The sequence below is a fragment of the Tripterygium wilfordii genome, chromosome 1 (assembly GCF_013401445.1).
Source record: "Tripterygium wilfordii isolate XIE 37 chromosome 1, ASM1340144v1, whole genome shotgun sequence".
NCBI lineage: Eukaryota > Viridiplantae > Streptophyta > Magnoliopsida > Celastrales > Celastraceae > Tripterygium > Tripterygium wilfordii.
The window spans coordinates 4061512-4082408 of record NC_052232.1 but is presented as its reverse complement, the minus strand read 5'-3'; the positions used below and the strand labels follow the sequence as shown (position 1 = coordinate 4082408).

The following is a 20897-nucleotide window of genomic DNA, read 5'->3' as shown; positions in this document are numbered from 1 at the left end:
ATGAACCTAATACCTAAATTTAGTTTAGACATGAATAAAAAATGTGAAATAGAAGCTAAATTGGCAAAGGCACTATTTCACTCAATTGAAAGAAATAGTGAACCTTTGGAATTAATTCACATAGATATATGTTATTTAAAATTTATGCAAACAAGAGGTGGTAAAACATATTTCATCACATTCATCGACGATTGCACAAGGTATTGTTATGTGTATTTGCTAAGAAGCAAAGATGAAGCTATAGAAGCTTTCAAGCAATACAAAATCGAGGTTGAGAACCAACTCAACAAGAAAATCAAAATGCTAAGAAGTGATAGAGGTGGTAAATGCGAGTCACCATTTCAATCACTGTGTGCCAAAAAATGGAATCTTTCGCCTACAGCTGTTGTATTTGCTCTCGAATCTCAACAAGAATTGGTCGGTCGGAAGGAGATTCAACCAACAATTCTCGCTGTAAGCATTGTTCCAAATACCGGCTTTGGTTAAATTGCTCTCGCTTACGACGCACAACCCAATGTTGAATTTGTCTCCGAAAAGAATTAAGATTACGAACAATCGCCCGGAAAGAGAATGGGATGTCACTAGAGAAACACCATTGTTCCCTAGCAATATGCTTACAAGTTTGATCCATACCTCATGAATTAATGTACTTAAAATGTTGATCTTTCTTGCGGTGAAATAAAGGAAGTCTACCCCAAGTAAAAAATAAGTTGCAATGATCAGACGTTGATATTGGCTGAATATGAACATCATGGATAGATCTTCAAGAAAGATTTGCCAATGCCCTATCAAGCCTTTCTTTAACGAAGTTAACATTTTTCCTCCTATTGCTTCAAGTGAACCGAGGTCCATGAAAACCCAAATCTGTGAGGGATACATCAAACAAAACATCATTTAAATTAGCCATATTCTTCTGATCAATCGGGACACCACCAGATTTTTCATCAAAGGAACAAACAGAATTGAAATCCCCCACACATAACCAAGGAATTTCCAGATTAAGTGCAAAATGTCGAAGAAGGTCCCAAGCTAACAATTGGTGAGACGGGTTTGGGGGACCATAAAAGCCTGTAAAAAACCACTCTTGCTGCAAAGAATTATTAGAAACTTTCACATGAATATGATTCCGTGAATAATGATGAATAACTAAGTTAATATGTGACTTCCAAAGGAGCAACATGCCACCACTTTTACCATGAGCAAGGACACTAAAACCAAACTCAAACTTCAGCTTAAATTTAATAGTGTCAGCATAAGTATACATTAGCTTTGTTTCCATAAGGAAACAAATATCGGGCTTCTTAAGCACCATTTGATGGCGCAATTCACGAATTGTACAGGGTTCCCAAGCCCTGAAAACTCCATACAAACAGAGTCTTCAGCCCGATAAGGCTGGGACTAGCCTCCGCCTCAGTATCCTGACCGGGAACACTATCGAGGTTCATCTTCAATCTTTTTGGAGAGATAGATGCATCATCCACCAGCTGCTCTATAGCAAAACATTTCTTTTTCTTTATTATTCTTTTATTTATATTATGTTTGTCTTTTACCCAATCACTGAAAGTGGCGTTCTTTTCTTCTTCTTTTTTTATTATTATTAAAACCAACTTTTCTACACTAACCCTCTAATTCCTAGTAGATACAAATTTTACCCCTTCAACTCTTGTACTTTCTATTTAGTTCTTTATTAAAATTTCACTTTAATCCATTCTAAAAATTAGGGTATTACATTTATGGTAAAAATATGACATATAGCTTGGACATCTTATGTCAGCCTCTATGCTATTGTTTTGCTACATTCATTGCTAACGATCCACCCTCCACCTTAAACTTAAATATGGTATGTCCATTCATCCATCCATTCATCAAACTGAGAAAGAATATTACTTATGTGGTTTGGTGATAACACAAACCAACTTAATAGATGTCGCTTCCACACTTGATTACCAAAATAATTTGCATATACTGACAGAAACGAAAGTTCCCCAAAGCATATTGTCTAGAAAACTAGACTTCGCTATGATATATGTGGATGTCAAGTGTCTAATGTGGATGTTAAAAAACTTCAGTCGGTTCTATTTTATTAAGAAAGACACAGGCTAATAAAAGAGAAAAATAATATTAATACAGTGTAAAAGACCATATGAAAAGTGAAGAATTTACAAGGAAAAGTCCTTTTGGTTTTGTAGCAAATAGACCTAAATTGGACATTTTGGAGACTTTTTACAGTGTTTTGAATAGTGCTGTTTGGATGGATGAATAGTGTTGTCTAGATGGATGAATAGTCCGTCCAGATGGATTGATCAGATGAGACCCAAAACACCTCCAAAAGCTTTAGAAACAGGGCAAATAGGAGTGGTGTCCGAACACCCCTCCTAGGTGTCTAGACACCATCTATCCGAACACCAATTTCATGTGTCTGGACACCAAGCAGTCGAATTGGAGATGAAAACATATATATCCGAACGCCCCTATAAGGTGTCCGGACATATGTCGTGACTCTATACTTTCGAAAATATAATTTTCAAGGGCTTTTCGGGCATTCAATAATTTTAACCAATAGGAATCAACTTTGTAAGGGTAGATAGGTATTTTGACATGAAAGAAGGGGGGTAAAAATCCTAATCTAAGGGTTTCCTTGATATATTATCCATTCTCTAATCCACCATAGGAGTAGTGTAGTTTTAAGGTACTTTCTCTCTCTAGATTCCTTTGTTTTTCTTAGTTTCACTCTTTGATTTTGTGTAAACACTGATTTAGATAGCAATAAATTTGCTATTTATCTAGTCTCTAGCCCTAAGGGTGGATATTTTTCGATTGTTGAAAGTATGTTTATAGAATTGTAGCTTCGATTTCTATCTTTCAATTTTGTGATAGTTATATGTTGGGTGCATATGAATAGGTATGTTTTTATTGCGTTTCCTTGATTCAGAGTGTGAATCGAGTTCGACGACTAGGCTAGGCCCCAAAGGGGAATATTAATTCATAAAAATTGGTATGTTGTATGCTATGTATTCATCGTGATATCTAGGAACAAAATTTAGCGTGCTTCAATCAAATTCCTTAATTCCCAATGCATGATTTCCCGAAAGTGTTTGAGCTAAATTGCAGAGCCATTGATTATGTGTATTGACGATTGGATTTTATGGAATTCATGGAATGAGCATGATAGAGTTATGGTTAATTGGTCTTTGAGTGTGAAACTAGGGTGCTAGTAAAGCCGAGCCTAAAGGGGAAACATTAATCCGTAAGACTAAGTGCCTACCTCTCTGAGCTCGTTGTAGTAGACCAAGAGGCCCGATGGCCTCCATGTTGGAACGAAAGTCTTTATGCCTAATTTCCCTTGCATATGCATGATTTATGGTATCACACAATTTCATTGTGCATGGTTGTATCATGTGTGTGTTTGTAATAGTACATTGAACATGAGAATTGATCATCCATTGGGACGGATTATAGACTAGAGTTTTTACTTAATCACTTGCTTTATTCATGCTTTAATTGGTTACAAAAATTGCATGCTTATTGAGTCATTCGTTTCCTTTTACTTTTTTTTACATCTTATTCATTATTCTTTGCGTTTAGCTTTTTAGTTACTTGTTTGTATTCATCCACCAAAATTTGCATTTGTTTCTTTGTGAATTCGATACTGATCTCACTGGATTATTACTTGTCGACTACCTTACACTTGAGGTAAATTCACCACACAGATTTTGGTGTTGGTCGTGGATACATCTATTGTGGAGGTTTAACATTTTCCTTAAATAATTTGGTGATTTGAGTAGATATTGTGTTGAACTTAAGACTTTTCAGTGTCTATTACATATATATAAACTTGAAAGAATCCTGACCTTCTCCCAGCGAGTTCATTGTCCTTTCGTTACTCGCACTTTTTTTTCTCGCTATGACATGCGAAACGTCGTCGTTTGCTTCTTCTTTTCCTTGTTTAGATTGCAATCTTATCCATTTCTACGATTCATGCACCTAGCTGTTATCTCATATTAATTCTCCTGCCAGGCACATGGAGCTGTGCGTTGTTCCTCAGTTGTGATAATTAACTTCTGTGCAACCACCTCAGAGCTTCGTTGAATCGATTTTCGTCTCGCAACCAGCTCAGAGGTTCCTTGAATCGATTTTCGTCGTTCTTCTGAGTGAGGTTTTCTTCTCTTTTGGCGGATTTCCGGTTGTTGATGTGTCTTATGGTTGAATTTTATGGGTTTGTATGTTTCTGCTTTGCCCTACTTGATCTCATTTTTTTGTTCGTCTCTCTATGTATTGCTCTTCTTCGTCTTTGTTGCCTTTCTTGGTTCGTCTATTTGTGCTTTGTTGTTCTTCGTATTTTTTTGTTTCTTTCCCCTGTCTGCGATTATACTTTTCTCTTCTTCGTCTCTGTTGCGTATCTGTGTTTGTGTTTTGTGCTTTGTCATGCTTCGCCTTTTCAGTTTCTTTCAACTGTCTATGATTTCCTACTTTGAAGATTGGGTTGAGCTTTTTATCCTTTGCTTTTGTTTTGTTCTGTTAAAATGTATTACTGTACAGAAAAAAATTGTAACTGGTGTATCCCAGCAACCTGAGGTCATCAATAGAAGGAGTGAAACAATGATGAAGGAAAATAATTGGAGACCACCCGAGAAACACACCTGCCTTTACCCCTTATATATAGCTACGTTATGTGTTGATTGTAATAGGAATGGGATTGCATAATCATGGTTTTTGTTATTTTCATGATCAAAGGTTCATGATCAAAGGTCAATCCAAGTAGGCTAAAAAGAAAGGCAGTGTTTTCATTAACCAAATTTGTTGAGAAATTCCATTCAACTATCCACAGAGTCTTTTGTCTTACTTGATTTAAAAATCATTATTAGATTAACTAAAAATCCTATCTCCTTTCTTTCTATAAGCAATAAGATGCCCAATTAAGGATGACCACTTATTATAGAAAATAATCAAATTATTGTAACTCTTAACAGATATTGATCTTTCATAATCGAGCTTCAGCTCATACAATAATATGTCACTGGCTGGACATGGGCAATTGTAGCTTTTTATATGAAGGAGAGTAGCAAATTTTTTTACACAGGCATTACTAAATTGTGGTTGGACATCAAATTGGTGTGCTTTGCTATTATGCTAATATAGATCATGCTGGGTTTTTTGCTGGAGAAAATGAAGAAAATGAAGAAGACAAAAACTACACCAAAAATATAGTATACCATGAAATCTTTTCAGAGCTGCAAAAAGGTTTCCGGCCTTAAAATTAGCTTCATTTATAAATCATTTCACCTGATTATTTCAACATGTTGAATTATTTCTTTTAAAAATTGATGCTGACATTATCTTATTTTATGAATACAGGGAAGGAACAATAAAATATAGAACACATACCATTGGCTAAATTGGAGATAGAGCAGCGTGGGTGCAAGATCAAGGGGCGCGTAATATTTATGTGAGGAAATGTAGATGAAACAACACTGTCCAGCACATCAGCAACAAAGATATACCTAAATCTCAAAATTGAAGAAATGGAATTTTTTCGCAACAGGTAATCTTCTGCCCAAAATTCCTGATTTGAAAAAATATAATCATTATTATGTGTATGTTACGAGAACTAAAGTCGCATGTTTCCATTACATATTTGACCATCAAGTCTCCCATGCCCAAATGAGGTCATATTCTTGGATGAATCAGAAGAGTCAACAACAATGACAAATAATCTTGATCCAACAAATGAAAAGAATATTTCTCAGCTGCTGTCTCTCAATCGGGCTATTGATATGGTAAATTATTAGTTTAAATAATTTTATTCCCTATTAAAATTTTTGTACAATGTTCATGAGTCATGACCCATCTTTTTTGAATAATGTTACAAGGCAAAAAAATTTTGTGCATGGTCACAATAGTGGACATAGATGCTTCGAAAGGATGATGGTATAATGCATGTGCAAAATGCAAAGTTGATGTCACGAACTATCAAGGAGCACTTTCCTACAGGAGATGTGGACCGTGCATACAGTTGCCAATACCATGGTATACAAAAACTCACATGAACATACTTTTATCTCTTGAATTCTACGTCTGAAAACCTCCTATAAAAGTCTCATCTTCTGATCCAGGTATAAGGTTAATGCACATGTGACTGATGAGAGTGGATGTACAACCTTCCTTATGTTTGACAAACAGGTTGAGAGGTTGATAAAAGTACCAGCAACAACATTGTCTAAACTACCTGAGTCTAATAGAACAGTTGTTCCAGCAATCATGGAACAACTTTGTGGGAAAAAATACAAGTTCAGTGTATCAATCAATCAAAGAGATAGTGATCCCGACAGATTGACTTGTAACGTGTCATAGGTACTTGAGCATCAAGAGGATACTAAAAATATTAGGAACGTGGGGAAGTTAAATCTGGAAATAAATCTCATTGAATCATCGATGGAAATTTCTAATGCTGTTGAAGATCAGTCAGAGAACACGGTGGCAAGAGATGACATCTATATCAATCTTAACCATAAAAGAGCCAGGTAATATCTCAAACATTTTATATAAAATGTTCTACGTCATAACTATATAAATATTGGTTCTAAATATTATTATTATCTTACTAATATTCATATCTAATATGGTAAGTAAATTCAAATAAATATATATAAATTACATAATTCTCCAAATTATGTGAATTACAGTTACACATTTATCTTGACTTCATACCTTATCATTTTACCCTATGTCTGCCTAAGCATTTTATTGCCAGTATCTTAAAACTTTAATAATATATGAAACAATTAACAACATTTTAAAGTCTGTATATCGAAATCATTGGATTCAAAACAACATAAACATGTTGACCAATTTAAACTGATGTCCACGATACAGGGAATTCAAAATAGAAGAGAAAAAACAGGGGAAGAAGAGGGCTCCAGATGAAGGCCGACTTTGAGAAACATTTTTGTGAAAAGAAATTCCAGCGAGCAGTTGAATTATGACTGAGGTTTACTAACTCCTGTTTTCATCATGTGAATATGTAGATATTATTATGATATAAAGCAATTGCAAGTCATGACAACAAATCTAAAAAGTTAGTCAGGGGTGTTTTTGCACTACGGTCAATACTCGAATGATCATCCTCAAGTATGATGTGCAGAAGATATGAGATAAGAAAAATATTCAGTCTATGTTACGAAGAACTTGGTTTTTCTTTTTGTGCATCTATTTGAATTCCGCTTCCAATCCTTGTAACTGCTTATTTTGAAATGTATTAAACAACTTTATCAGAATGGTGGTGATTAGCATGGATAAGTTCTCCTGGCGTGGGTTTCACTAAAGTGAAAGCTTCTTCATCTTCCTTTAATTTTAATTTCTGTTGTTGCATTCCAATGCTTCAGCATGTTACTTTGGTTGGTTCTTGGATAAGTGTCACCTTTGTGGTGCCATTGGTTGTCTGCTTCTCCTTCAATTTGGATTTCTGGATTACCTTATTATTTTCTTCTTCAAAACTTCTTTAAGTATATAATATTTTCCATTTGAGTAGTCTAAAAATTGAACTTCCAATTTATGCTTATCCTCCTTTGGGAGAATGTACTCGATATACCACCAAGGATCCTCTTAAGCCGTTCATGGATTGGATTATTGGAATTGGGGGTCTATCATGGGAGAAAAGATGAATATCCTCACCAACATCCCAATTCTGTTGTCCGCAACACTCTCATTCTGGCCGAAATTTGTGTCCGCTTGAGAATGTCAAAGATCTTCATCAATGGCCAATTACACAACAGTATGAGTATGCATTCATGGTTTGCTGATATCACCTGCTTTGTCTCATTTTGTAATTTTTCCTTTCTTTTGCTCCTTTGTTTTGATTTGTGGTACTCTGTGCTTTTAAATTTTAACCTCCTCTTTAGAGAAACTCAATTTATATTGCACATTTTTTAACGCGCCTTATTATTGCTTGGTTCCCACTATTTTCAGTTCCAAATATCTCAATCCACCTCAGCAGTTACTCAATGAAATGGTTGGTTTTAAAAAAATTGAAAAGCAGCCATAATCATCAAAACTCCTGTGAGATAAAAATAAACAATAGCACCAAAAAGAATCACCGGTGCCTATCTACAATTTCTTGGAACCAAATTAATTATAAAATCTTTACTAACAATACTGTCCAATTTAAACTCACACCGCGGCAATGCGCGGGTCGCATGCTAGTGTGGGTGTTTGGCAGTGCGTTTGCACTGCGATCTGTTGCAACACACCTCACAGCACCACAGTTTTTTGTGACACGCCAAACAACTTTTGCTTTCTAACTCACCTCACAGCACCACAACTTTTTACCTCACAGCACCTCACCACACCTCACAGCACTCCCAAACGCTTACAATGTATGTTGAATTGTCCTACGTAATCAAATTAGGTCAATTATTTTATTTTAGATTAATGTACAATATAAACATTAAGTGATTTGATATTAATATTATTAGTCATCCAATATAACCGTAATTTAGATACGCCAAACGCACCTCACAGTACCACACCGCACCGCACCACAGTTTTAAAAGTGATGCGCCGAACAGCTTTTTGCGTTCCAACTCACCTCACAGCACCACACCACACCACACCTTACAGCACCTCACAGCATTGCCAAACAAGCCGTATTTTCATTTTAATTCTTTATCAACTACCACTTACACAAAGGTCAACCCGATATGGGCCTAATAACCCGACCCAGTTACATCTGGACCCGATAGCGGAGCTGTCACTGTCACCATCGGGAAACATCGGTCTGATCGTTAGGTGCGCCTTATGTGGCACCGTATTTCAGACTCTCCCTCCTTTCTACAAATTGACTTCAATTGATGACAGTTTGTCTGTCGGAGCAAACAAGGGAAGAATGGGTGCGAAGAGGGCTCTGCTTCAATGTCTCTCTCTGTCTCTGGTGATTCAAGTGTCATTCGTGGTGGTGTCACTCGGCAACTACTTCAAGCCGTTCAACGTGACTTACGATCACAGAGCGCTCATCATCGGCGGCAAGCGCCGTATGCTCATCTCTGCCGGCATCCACTACCCCCGTGCCACTCCCGAGGTATCCACTTGTCTTGCTTAAAGATTCAGTGAACTTATAGTTCCCTACCTATGAAGTTATCGTCATATAGATTGATTTTCATTCTTGGGTTTGTCGAAATCATGGAAATTTATTGTTTGAATTATTGAGAACAACGGAGGAGTGAATGGGTAGGATTGGTCAAAGAACAGTGAAAAAGAGAAGAAAGGGAGAGATTGATGAACCTGTATATATGTGTTAGCATTTAATATGTATTGCCTCTTCCTGTTTATTATAGACCAAATAATGCGAATTTCTTTATATTTACATATTTGGCACTTTCAAGTATTTAAGTTTTTCTAAAATAAGCCCTCATTCTTTTGCCCCCAAACTAATAGAATAATATATCTTTTATCTTTGCAAATGATGAGATCCGATTTTTCAATGTCTTCATATTTTTCTTTGTGATAGAACTTGGAAGGCATCCATTTTCTTATAATAAATGGAAAATAATGTAATAAATACTCCATTTGATTTGCTAGTCAATTATAGTTACTGGAAAGTTTAGTCTGTAGCCATTGCAAGCATGTAGCATGCAGACATTTTATTGACTAGACAACATGATGAAGAGATAATGGTTAACAGTAGCTTTCGGAGGCGATTTAGATCAGTACCGAAGCAAAATTGCAATGGAGAGAGAGAGGTATGGGTGTGAATTGAGTAAAAAGTGCAGCATTTGTGTGGCTGCCTCTGTATGCCTGACTTGGAGTCAATTGATCATCTGCTCATACATTGCCCTTGGTCCACAAAGGTGTGGGCCAATTTGCTGATAATGCTGGGCATTAGGTGGGTCACAAATGCTTCAACAGACAAGGAGCTGCTGGCTTGGAAATCTATAGGCAAAGGAAAGCATCAAAGAAGCTTCTCTTAACTTATTCCATTGTCGGTGATGTGGATGATATGGATTGAAAGGAATAACAGAATTTTTAACAACAATGAGTCCTCCTTAGAAACTTTCTTAGAAAAATGGCTGGAATGCATAAAGTTATGGAGTGCTCCCCTTTCAGGGAAAGTTTTTGATTATATGAATTTATGTAGTATGTAGCTTTTAGGGCTGCGCTCTCCTCCTTGTTTTCTTCTGGGTTGCGTCCCCTTGGTGCTTGAATAAACTTTTTTCATTCAAAAAAAAAAAAGTGCAGCATTTGTAGGTCTTGCAAGGGTAGACTTAAAGTATCATAAATACCTATAATTTTACGTCTCTTTAGTTCCCCTCTCCATTCGTAGTCAAGGCAATTCAGATTGAGGTTAATGTGGGGACACGAAAACATATGATCCCCTTCCTTTTTTACTTTTAAAGACAAAGAAGTGTACAAGTCTTCTCTCTTTTCCTTTCCCTTATTTTGCTTTAGGTCTTCTTCGTCTCTTATTATTTTTCTTCCCACCTGTACCTGCAAAGCTATGGGCAGCAGCCATTAGTTTGTTTTTTCCCTTTTTTTTTCCATCTCTTTTACTTCCCTCCATCAATCCACTCCATTTTCAGCCATTCCAAAGATCTATCTGCTTGGTAAGTATGTTGAACTCCAATTCCAATTTATTTTGCACCATTTGGCCCATCTTATGTGAGCCATCCATTTGTGTTATGTTTGCATAGGTTGTGGTTCGAATAAAAGACACTTGTTTCTAATACCAATATAATCTGATTATTCTTTATTCCTTGAAAGAGAGAAACACACTATCATTTATTTTGTTGTGCCATGATGTCTTTAGAATCTGCAATCTGTATGTTTACAAGTTTATGATAATCGATCTGTGTGTTACTTGTCAAGCCATTGAACTATTAATCCCTCATGGTAACAGATGTGGCCTGATCTCATTGCGAAGAGTAAAGAAGGTGGGGCCGATGTTATTCAAACATATGCATTTTGGAATGGACATGAGCCAGTTAGAGGAGAGGTATGATAACTTCTTGGCACAGCTAGTCAGGGGATAGCCGCTTTGCATGTCTGGTCCAAGAAGACATTTTTCAACTAATATTTTAATGTTTTGTTTAAACTTCTTGTTCAGTACAACTTTGAAGGAAGATATGATATTGTCAAGTTTGTGAAGCTAGCGGGTGCGAGTGGGCTCTTCCTCCATCTTCGCATAGGTCCTTATGTCTGCGCTGAATGGAATTTCGGGTCTAATCTCTGTGCTCATCTCTCTTTTACTTTCTCTCTAATTACAACTGCAGCAACACAGTTTATTTTAAAGTTACATTGTCAATAATACATTAAATGCGTTATTATTCTTTGTGTTCGCTGCTAGATGCTTGCACTTGTATCTGCAGGTGCTTGCAATGAGTTAATTTAGCAAAAAATTGTTAATACCTTGCTATTCATAGATAAGCAAGAATATTGGTTTAGCTTTTCCATACCTGAAAAAATTTGGGTCTCTACTCTTTTTTTTAATATTGATAACACTAGTAATGGTTCTTTGAATACATAACTGCTTGTCAATGTATGTATCATGTAACACCATCTTAATCAATATTTTTTGCCTTTCAAATGGTAGAAAAACTTCGTCAGATAAGGCACAAAGGGAGTGCCTTCCATGTACAAAAAACTGAAAAAGAATCAAAGAGTAATTGAATGTTGTATGTTGAGTATCAATTCTTCATCAACATTGTTTTTCCCATTAGACCAAAAGACAGTGCGGCTAGGTGTTTCTTTTTGATAATCTATTTGATGTTTGTCCCTCCAAATAAATCGACAATGCATGTCCACTATCTCTTTTGGTGTTTTTTGATTTTTTTTTCTCCATTGAATTGGCTGCTGGCTTTTTAACACCATTCCAGAGCTTCCTTAACTATCTGCATGTAGACAATATAACTTACTGATTCCTCTGGTTTCTTACCTGTTGACAATAATAATGCCTTCCTTCCCAATATAATGAAAAATCAGAATTCTCTCCCTACTATATTTCTTATCTATTGATTTTATATCACATTTAAGCATAAATCTTGTTCCATATATGCTTTTTGATAAAATTCTATCATCCAATCATAATAGGTTTACATCAAGGATCAACATTGAACATGTTCTTGTTTGCCATTTTGATGGACAAGCTTGAAAGATCTGTGTATATGATGAGGTCCCGATCCCAGATCCAACACCAAACCACTCCAATCCACCCAAACTACTCAAACAACTCCAAATAAGAATAATAACAAGACAGTAACAAGAAGTACAATGATAGAGAATGGAGATAGATTTGATTGAATGGAACATACAAAAAGAAGCCCTAATACAATCTCTAAGATGGAAGTCACAGAATTGATCCACACCCTAGCCCAAGCAAATCGAGGCAAGAATATCCCAAAGAACTGAAATCTAAACAAGAACCTTGATCGGAGTTCAAGCCTTGTACAAGATAGTCAAAGCAAGACTAATCCGAAGATCCGATTCTAATAGTGGGTTCCCCAGTTGGCAGTTGTGCCAACTCTATTCTTCTCTTCGATAAACCCTAATGCCTACAAATCAGGCTTTATTTATACTAACTAAAGTTGCCCTAAATATTTTTGGGACCAATCACAGACTGACACGCGTATAGCTCACTTGATCTTTTGCTCGCCTCGCCACATTTGTGCTTGGACCTACTTCCGCTCGCCTCGTCTCCATAGCGCTTGGTCCTCCCCCTTGCTCCCCTCTATGCGACACCAATGACATCTCTTTAATTGCCTTTCCAGCCACGCCCAAGGGTCCTCCTAGGGTTGTTCCTTCACTCACCTTATCATCTCATCTCTACCCAAAGGTCTTTTGGCGTCCGGCGACACCAAGGTTGTTCCTTCACTTGTCAAGGCTGTCCCTTCACTCTCCTCGCCAGCTCCTTCTACCCGCCTCTCTTCTACCATGCCCAAATCCAGAGGTGCCATAATACTTTTGGGGTCCACCTTGGCATGGGTATTTTTGTCATTAGTCCTTATGCTTGCCAAAGGGTTCTCATCAGTATATTATTTAGAGATGATATAGTTTCAGTGGATGACTGTTTCAAAAGTTGGTTCAAAGTTAGAAACATGAAGAATGGCTTGAAATCCTTGGGTTTTTTTTTTTTTGTTGAATGTTAACCAAGGTGGTGCTAAGATTACACAGAAGCCAATGTTGATAGCACCAGTAACATTGCTAAAATTGCCACCAATGCTTAAAAGCCTTATAAAAATTAACCATGGAGGTGATAATAGAAGTTTTCTGATTGTTAAGAATCCTAACAATTTCAAGTTTCCCTGTTGGACTATTGGGGATTTAGACCACGTAAGTGTAAAATAGAGCATAAAAAGTGTAATAAAGGCTGAATAGAGATAAGGATTCAGTAAAATGCATTAGGATAAAAGTATTGCTACAAATAATAATTATTATTATTGCAAAACCAGGGGAAAAAGTTACTAATAATTGAGATTCTTTAATTTTGGGTCAATAGTTCAGATTGGCAGAGAGATCGAGTGGGGTGTTTTCAATGAGAATAAATGTTTGGATGAAGGGGAAGAATGCATATAGTGTTTGTGCAGTCAAAAGGTATCCTTGAATTCCTTTTCAAAAAAAAAGAAGGTATCCTTGAAGCTAAACGATCAATCAATAGGTCTGCTAGTGCTATGCATGTCTCACCATGGAAGTTGGGTACCCAAGCAAAGCAACATCCTGCTCAAAAGATGAATGTAGTAATGAGAATGAAGTGTTGTGTTGCAAAATGCTACGTCAGCACAATGTAAGACAAGATAGAAACAAGGGCTTTGATCAGAAGTAGATGTAGTTCTGATTGAAGACAAGATCACAAAAAATCATTTAAGATGGCATTGGCCAATATGGATTAACAAATTCCCTAAAATACAGACAAAATGCCACTTTTCCCTATTTTACAGATTCCCTTTTCAACCTACGCTGCGTTAGTTTACCTGTCATATTCTCTATTTCATTAAAATAACAATTTATTCTCTTTCTTTTATTATTTTATTAATAAAAAATCATTGAAAAAATAGTTAAGTCCCTCTCTTGTCTCATCCCACAGCCTTTGATGGAAGCTCTTTTGCTCTCCTACCCTACCCGAAACCAACCCCAAATTGACATCTGATGATGGGATGAGACCCCAAATCACTACAGAGAATGAAATCACTCATTTTTCAAAACAATGGCAAGTTTGGTTGGTACAATTTGGGCATGAACTTGGACAATGACTCGGTTCCTAAAGCATTGCAACCGCCACCACGATAATCCTCAACATCATCACCTGAGCGATTGCAAGTGGGGCAGATTATGATTAAGAAGAAGCTACGCAGTGGGAGTTCTTGAGGCGCTGAAGAGAGGAGAAGAAGTGGCCGGAGGTGGAGAGGATTGTAGTACAGAGGAGGAGAGAGAGAATAGAGAGAAGAAGGAGAGACGAAAAGCTGCTACGTAGGACATAGGAGAGAGAGTATAAGTGATAAATAATATTATTTTAATGTTACATAATGCTACAATGGTTCCCTAGATGTAGGGAACCACTGTAGCACGTCTTTATAATAGGGGGAGTCTAGGAAATCTGATGCAGATGTGTTTTTTGACAACTTCTCGATATTTGTTCCCTATTTTACAAACAGATCCATGGTTAGGTAATCTGACATGGATGTTCTAACAATGTGATGAGAATCCCACATCGGAAGATGGTGGGTTTGGAGTCTAGCTTATAAGGGAGGACAAACCTCCTATTGTCAACCTAGGTTTTCAATAGAGAGTTAGGCCCAAACTTGTGATGCTAGACTTGGGCCCCCATCCCGTGTGGCGGGTATTCATCACAATGTGAGTGCTTCAGTGTATAGAGTGGAGAAAATCCAAGTAGGGGGAAGTGAAGAAGAGAATACAGAGACTGTAAAAGACATTGAAGGAAATAATAAAGAAGCATATGGATAAGATTTTAGTGGTGCACATAGGTTTAGACCAAATTGAATGACGAAGGAAAATGCATTGCAAATAGTTTCTTTATGGACTAATGTAGCCAACCTTAGTTGGGATGAGCTTAGGTGATGATGACAATATTCCAAGAACGTAACTGTAGGATTTTCCATGACAAGGAGTGCTCGATTGGGTTTCTTTTGGATGGATGGCTTTATGTGCTTAAATTCTGGTTGAGTGGAATTTGTTTTAATATTTTTGATTTTCAAATTCTCATGTAATTATGGTTTGTTCTCGGGTTGCACTCCCTTGGTTCCGTTATTAAATTTTTTCTATTCAAAAAAAATATTCCAAGAAGTGAGTGAAGTCTGAAAATACTGCCTGAACGTTTCTAATTCACACTTCATGGATCTTCTAATAAATAGCAAATTTTAGTTCACTGCATCATGGTTGACCTTCCTATTTTCTCAACCGGACCTTCTTTATTCCTTGCTAGCACAAACATGGCCTGAAAACTATGTCTTTTGAGATTTAGAGCCGTGCCAATCATCATGCCAAATGCTCACTCTTTTTTCCATTCCCCATCACAAAGCAGACATTTGGCAGCCACTCTTGCCGCTTCTATCTTATTTCCCTCCAAACCCTGTACTCCACAACTCTTCTATGCTCTTGACAAAACCTGCATATCAATTTAAAAATCCCCTTGGAACTATTCTGTTATGGTGGGCAAAAAAGTTGCAGTCTCAAATGAAGCATTGTGTTGGTGTTGGATGTTAACAGCATTAATGAAAAATCTTTTTAACACTCCAGGGATATTGCGAAAGAAATACTTGAAGCCAAAATTAGCATTTGTATGCCAGTTTTCACAAATATCAGTTATATGTTGTTACCCCTGTGTGGCTGATAAGAAAGCCATCAATTTTTTCCTCTGGTATTAATACTATCATAACTGAATCTTGCAGAGGGTTCCCAGTGTGGCTGCGCGATATCCCTGGTATAGAATTTCGAACAGACAATGTGCCGTTCAAGGTATAATACTCATATCAGCACCTATGCTCCGAAAATTATTTTGTTCATTCTATTTATTTAAAGCTGAGATATTAAGAGTGTTAAGTTAGTTTCGTTAAATTTTAAGCATATTTATGTTTTACGGCCTCTCCATATATTATGGCGGGTAAGGTCTGTGTACATCTTACCTATCCCTGACCCAACCAACAGCAGGAGCCTTGTACACAGGAGTTGTTCACCTTTATAGTTTAAAGTGATGGATGTGGAAATCTTTCATTTATTCTTTTCTTATTTCTAGTACAATACAGTTGTTGATATATGTATTTATAAAAGTGATGAAGGGCATGTCAAGCAATTCATGCAACACCAAGTGGCTTAATGTATTCCTTCTTCACCCCTTTCACTCATGTACATGTCTATCCAAAATGAATTCAACATTTTCATAGTCAAAGATAAATACATCTTCCATGCAAAACAATTAAAAAAATCGATGTGCTTTGCTTTGTTCATGAGCTTAAACATGAAAAGTTTCGATAAAAAAGTCTGGAAATAAAATTTGATTAATGTTAACATGATAATGAATGGAATTTAGGTGAGTGTCAATTTATGATATTTTGGAAGTGTACCGCATCAGAAATTTATTTACCCTTAAGTAGCTTGAACTTATTTTACTGTAAGTCTGTTGTAGAAAGTAGAAAACGAGATATGAATCTACTGTCCTTAATTGTTTTGATAATATTTTGGTCATTTTGAAAGAGAAGAATAGTGTGAAAGAGAAGAATGTAGTCTACAAGTGTCGAAGGACATCCTTTTTTGTCTGTTCAATTATTTTATTATTATTATTATTGTTATTTTTTCCGGAATGCACGATTTGAAGCTGAAACTAGCAGGTTGATACTCACACCTACCACTAGCCACCTAATGGTGGACATCATTTGTTGTAAACGGTTGAGGGGAAATACATTTTTTTTGTCTTCACCCTTATCCGTAAAGTTCTACTCGGAAAAAAATGCGTTTCACCCTTCCTCTCTTCTTCCTTTTGTCATAAGCTGACTAAAGATACTTCAATAAAAACTTTGATGACTTGGACTAAATGAGTTTCAATTTTAATTTTCTAAGGTATGAAAGTGGTGTTTTTTTTTTTTTTTTAATTTTTTTGCTAGGGATCACAGAAAGATTAATGTGGTCGTTTCTTGTTCTTGATTCTAAGAGATGCTGTTTGGTGAATGAGAAAAACACAATGTTCTTATCATTAGACAGCTAAAATTTTTAAGCAATAAGCTCGTTTTTCTTTGTTGTATGACCCAGGCCATCTTTGTATATAATTTCTTGTCAGCCAATCATTTCATTTTTTCTTCTTGTTGGGGCATCTTCTCAAAAGTTCTTTTTACTTTCTGATTTATCCCTAGAAAGCAGTTGATCACTATGTACATGCTTTATATCGTGGAAGCTGCTGTTAGAGTCTTTCTTGGACTTTGTATTCAGAACTGGGTCATCCATATTCTGAGTTTTGTTGACCTTAAATTTTGTTCGGAGATCATGACATCTCAATGATATTTCATTCTTACAGGAGGAGATGCAGCGATTTGTAAAAAAAATGGTGGATCTGATGCGAGAAGAAATGCTATTTTCTTGGCAAGGTGGCCCGATCATCATGTTGCAGGTTGTAATAGAATTTGAAATTCAGTAATGTACACTTAAGTTTCTAAGTTGAGTCTTAAGCCTGCTTCAGAGTGCAAAGTCTTGGGAGGTGAAATTGGAATCAAATTCACATTCTTCTGATAGTCTTATGCTCGGGATCTTTGAGTGATGATGGATCTCTTAAGAAGAATAACGAGAAGTGCCCATAATAAGGGTATCATATCCCTTTCAATCATTCAATGGAGATTCTCATCCTCATGTCTCCCAAATTGCATTAGGTGTGGGGTCCCTTGTTCATACTTAACCACAAGAGAGGCCCCAAACCGTGATCATCATGCTGTCATATTTCTTAAGAGACGTCATATGGCCAAGCATTGATACAGATTCCAATTTCCTCCCAATTCTATGCACATCTAATTACTGGAATTAAAATTGTTCCTGTTATCAGATTGAGAATGAGTATGGAAACATTGAAGGCTCATATGGCCCGAGTGGGAAGGCTTATGTTAAATGGGCTGCTGGGATGGCAATGGGGCTTCGTGCTGGGGTTCCATGGGTGATGTGCAAGCAAACTGATGCTCCAGGTGATATTGTAAGCATTTGTCTAGTATATTACGTCTTTCAAATTCTTCTAACTAATGTTCTCATGTAATTAATGATCAATGAAGCCTTTTATTCGTCACTAAAAAGAAACCTTAAATTTTCCAGGTTTGACTATGAAATTCACTGCTTTATTTAGTTTTGAATGATGTATCAGACTTCTGAGATTTAGAGCTGAAATATTGACAATCGTCTTCTTTTGTTTCATCTCTTCTACAGATTGATGCCTGCAATGATTATTATTGTGATGGTTATAAGCCAAATTCCTATAACAAACCGACACTTTGGACAGAGAATTGGGATGGATGGTATGGCTATGCCAATGTACTACATACAATAATTGCTATCTGCGATTCTTTTCCATTAAATTTGGTTACGTGATTGATCTGCGATGCATGTGTATATAGCATGTTTACGGGCATTGTGAAGAATGTTGTGTTTAGTGAAATTTGAGTTATTTCTTTTCTACAAAATAACATATAGCGTGTTCTCTTGGTATTGATAGATTTGCTTACAATCTGAATCTCAAATCGACATGAATTCTGTCATAAATTTATCCCAAACATTTATATCATACTTTCATAAATTTATATTCTAATAGTGTTGAACTAAAACATTTATTTCATACTTTCATAAATATAAGAATATTAATTGGTCTAAGATGGGAGGAGTTGGTCTATATGGTACAACTAGCACACACACATGCTAGAGACCCCCAAAAGTCCCTAAATCTATGTGGCATTAAAATAACCATTGATTAAAAACACACATGTAGGGCCTACTTCACATCCAATCCTCCACGTTAAATGGGGGTCTTTTGGGGGTCTCAAGCATTATTCTTGATTAAAAGGGACTACAAGTGCAATTAACCCAAATGTAAAAGTTATTTCCAAACCATTAAAAATCTTCTGTTATCACTTAGAGAAAGAACTATCTGATTTACATGCCTTTCTATAAGAGTAACTCATTGATGCTACTGCATTCTAGATAACTGCTAAGTTTATCCTTTTTAGTGAAAATTCTCATCTATCATTTTCTATTAGCTCGCACAGCTGAGTTATTGTACTGATTTATCATAACATTTCCTCTTTCAAAGCCTAGTAACTTATGGATGTTTGTCTTATATGATACATCAACCAATTTAAAGTATTTTTAATTCCAATCTGCGCTTGCTGTCAACCATTGAATCTGTTATGTTGCAAATTAATAGTAATGGCTTCATATATAAGCTTATGACCACTGAATTAAAATTTTAGATTTATGTTTTGAAGGTATACATCTTGGGGTGACAGTTTACCCCATAGACCAGTTGAGGACCTTGCATTCGCTGTTGCACGCTTTTTCCAACGTGGAGGGAGCTTTCAGAATTACTATATGGTACTGCAGATAACTGAAATAAGATTTAGATTGCATGAAATTTTCATGGAAGAGTATCATTCTGTCATAAATTGCATGAGATAGCATTTGTAGTTTCTTGGTATTGTCAATTTGATTGATAGAAATTCTTCTGGGTTTTTGTTTTTAAGGTTGAAATTTTAGTTTAAGGCAAATTTACTTTCATTTTCTTGAAGAAAATATGGTTGAATCTTTCACCAAAAAATAGAAAAAGCCGTAACAATTCTTATCATACAGATTTGTTCAGTGGCGGAGCTATTCAAGGGGGGGGGGGGGGGGGGGGGGTGGCATGGTGCCCCCAAAAATTTGGAAAATTTTTAGTACAATATACTTATATATATATATATATATATCAATATATGTATGTACATATGTGTTATAATGCTGTAATATGCTTTATGGCCAATAATATGTAAGCCCAAAGAAGAGCCCAATTCATTTCATAAAAAGAATTTCTATTAATGAAATAATCAATTTCTCTTTATTTGGCTCTCTCTCCGATACAGCTACACCATATCATACCATAACCAGAAAGATTCTCAGAAGACATTAACCCTAAATTAAAATTAGCTTGGTGAGACTTTTAGTTCATATTCAATCATGGATGATTTCTACTTAATGAAAGATCGTCGTCGAACACAACTGAAATGATTTTTTTATTTGAACATGTTATGTTTTAATTTGTGAATGTAATTTAATGACTCTATTGATATTTACTTATTTCTGGTCACTTTTAGTAAATTTCCCTAAAAAAAATTTTGGGGGCAGAACCCCCATAATTTTTTCGCCCCCTTCTATAAATTCCTGGCTCCGCCACTGGATTTGTTCAAAGCAATCAAAGTTTACTTATAAAGGAAAAAGTAGTTAAAGTTTTCTTATTCTACTTTATTTTCCTCTTGCCAGAGGAAGAAGTTGTAAAAAGTTTGGAACTAGTAACCACCTAGTGGCTGATGCCATTATTGCGTAGTATCATTGGCATCTCTCAAAGACAGTGGTGCTTATAATTGGCTAAAAGAGATATAAGTAAGAAGTAAGTTCCATAGTTTCTTTGGAATCTAATTAATTACATGCATACTGGAAAATACATGATGAGATTTATATCAGATCTATTTAAGATTTAGCTTTATTTCAACTAATGTACATATACTGGATTAATGAGCCTGCTGCATGGTTGCAGTTCTTTGGTGGAACTAACTTTGGTCGGACTTCTGGCGGCCCATTCTATATTACTAGTTATGATTATGATGCTCCAATTGATGAATATGGTAGGTGAAACTGGACAGGAGAAAAAAGTTTGTGCAAATGTTACTGATTTGGGCACAACT

General features: G+C 36.1%; 1 protein-coding gene across 2 annotated transcripts in view; it reads left to right on the top strand.

Moving 5' to 3' along the window:
- The first annotated feature begins 8648 nt into the window (after positions 1 to 8648).
- The window catches only part of LOC120000064 (beta-galactosidase 9), a 38266-nt gene continuing 26017 nt past the window's right edge, over positions 8649 to 20897 (top strand). The window contains exons 1-9 of one of the 2 annotated variants that reach the window (XM_038847934.1): positions 8649 to 9073; positions 10889 to 10984; positions 11096 to 11208; positions 15891 to 15957; positions 17507 to 17599; positions 18026 to 18169; positions 18397 to 18485; positions 19449 to 19554; positions 20750 to 20837. In XM_038847934.1, coding sequence (XP_038703862.1) covers positions 8882 to 9073; positions 10889 to 10984; positions 11096 to 11208; positions 15891 to 15957; positions 17507 to 17599; positions 18026 to 18169; positions 18397 to 18485; positions 19449 to 19554; positions 20750 to 20837 — 988 coding nt within the window. In that variant the 5' untranslated portion in view covers positions 8649 to 8881. Of the gene's footprint in view, positions 9074 to 10245; positions 10596 to 10888; positions 10985 to 11095; positions 11209 to 15890; positions 15958 to 17506; positions 17600 to 18025; positions 18170 to 18396; positions 18486 to 19448; positions 19555 to 20749; positions 20838 to 20897 lie in introns of those variants that run through there. The other variant, XM_038847940.1, reaches the window with a different exon arrangement.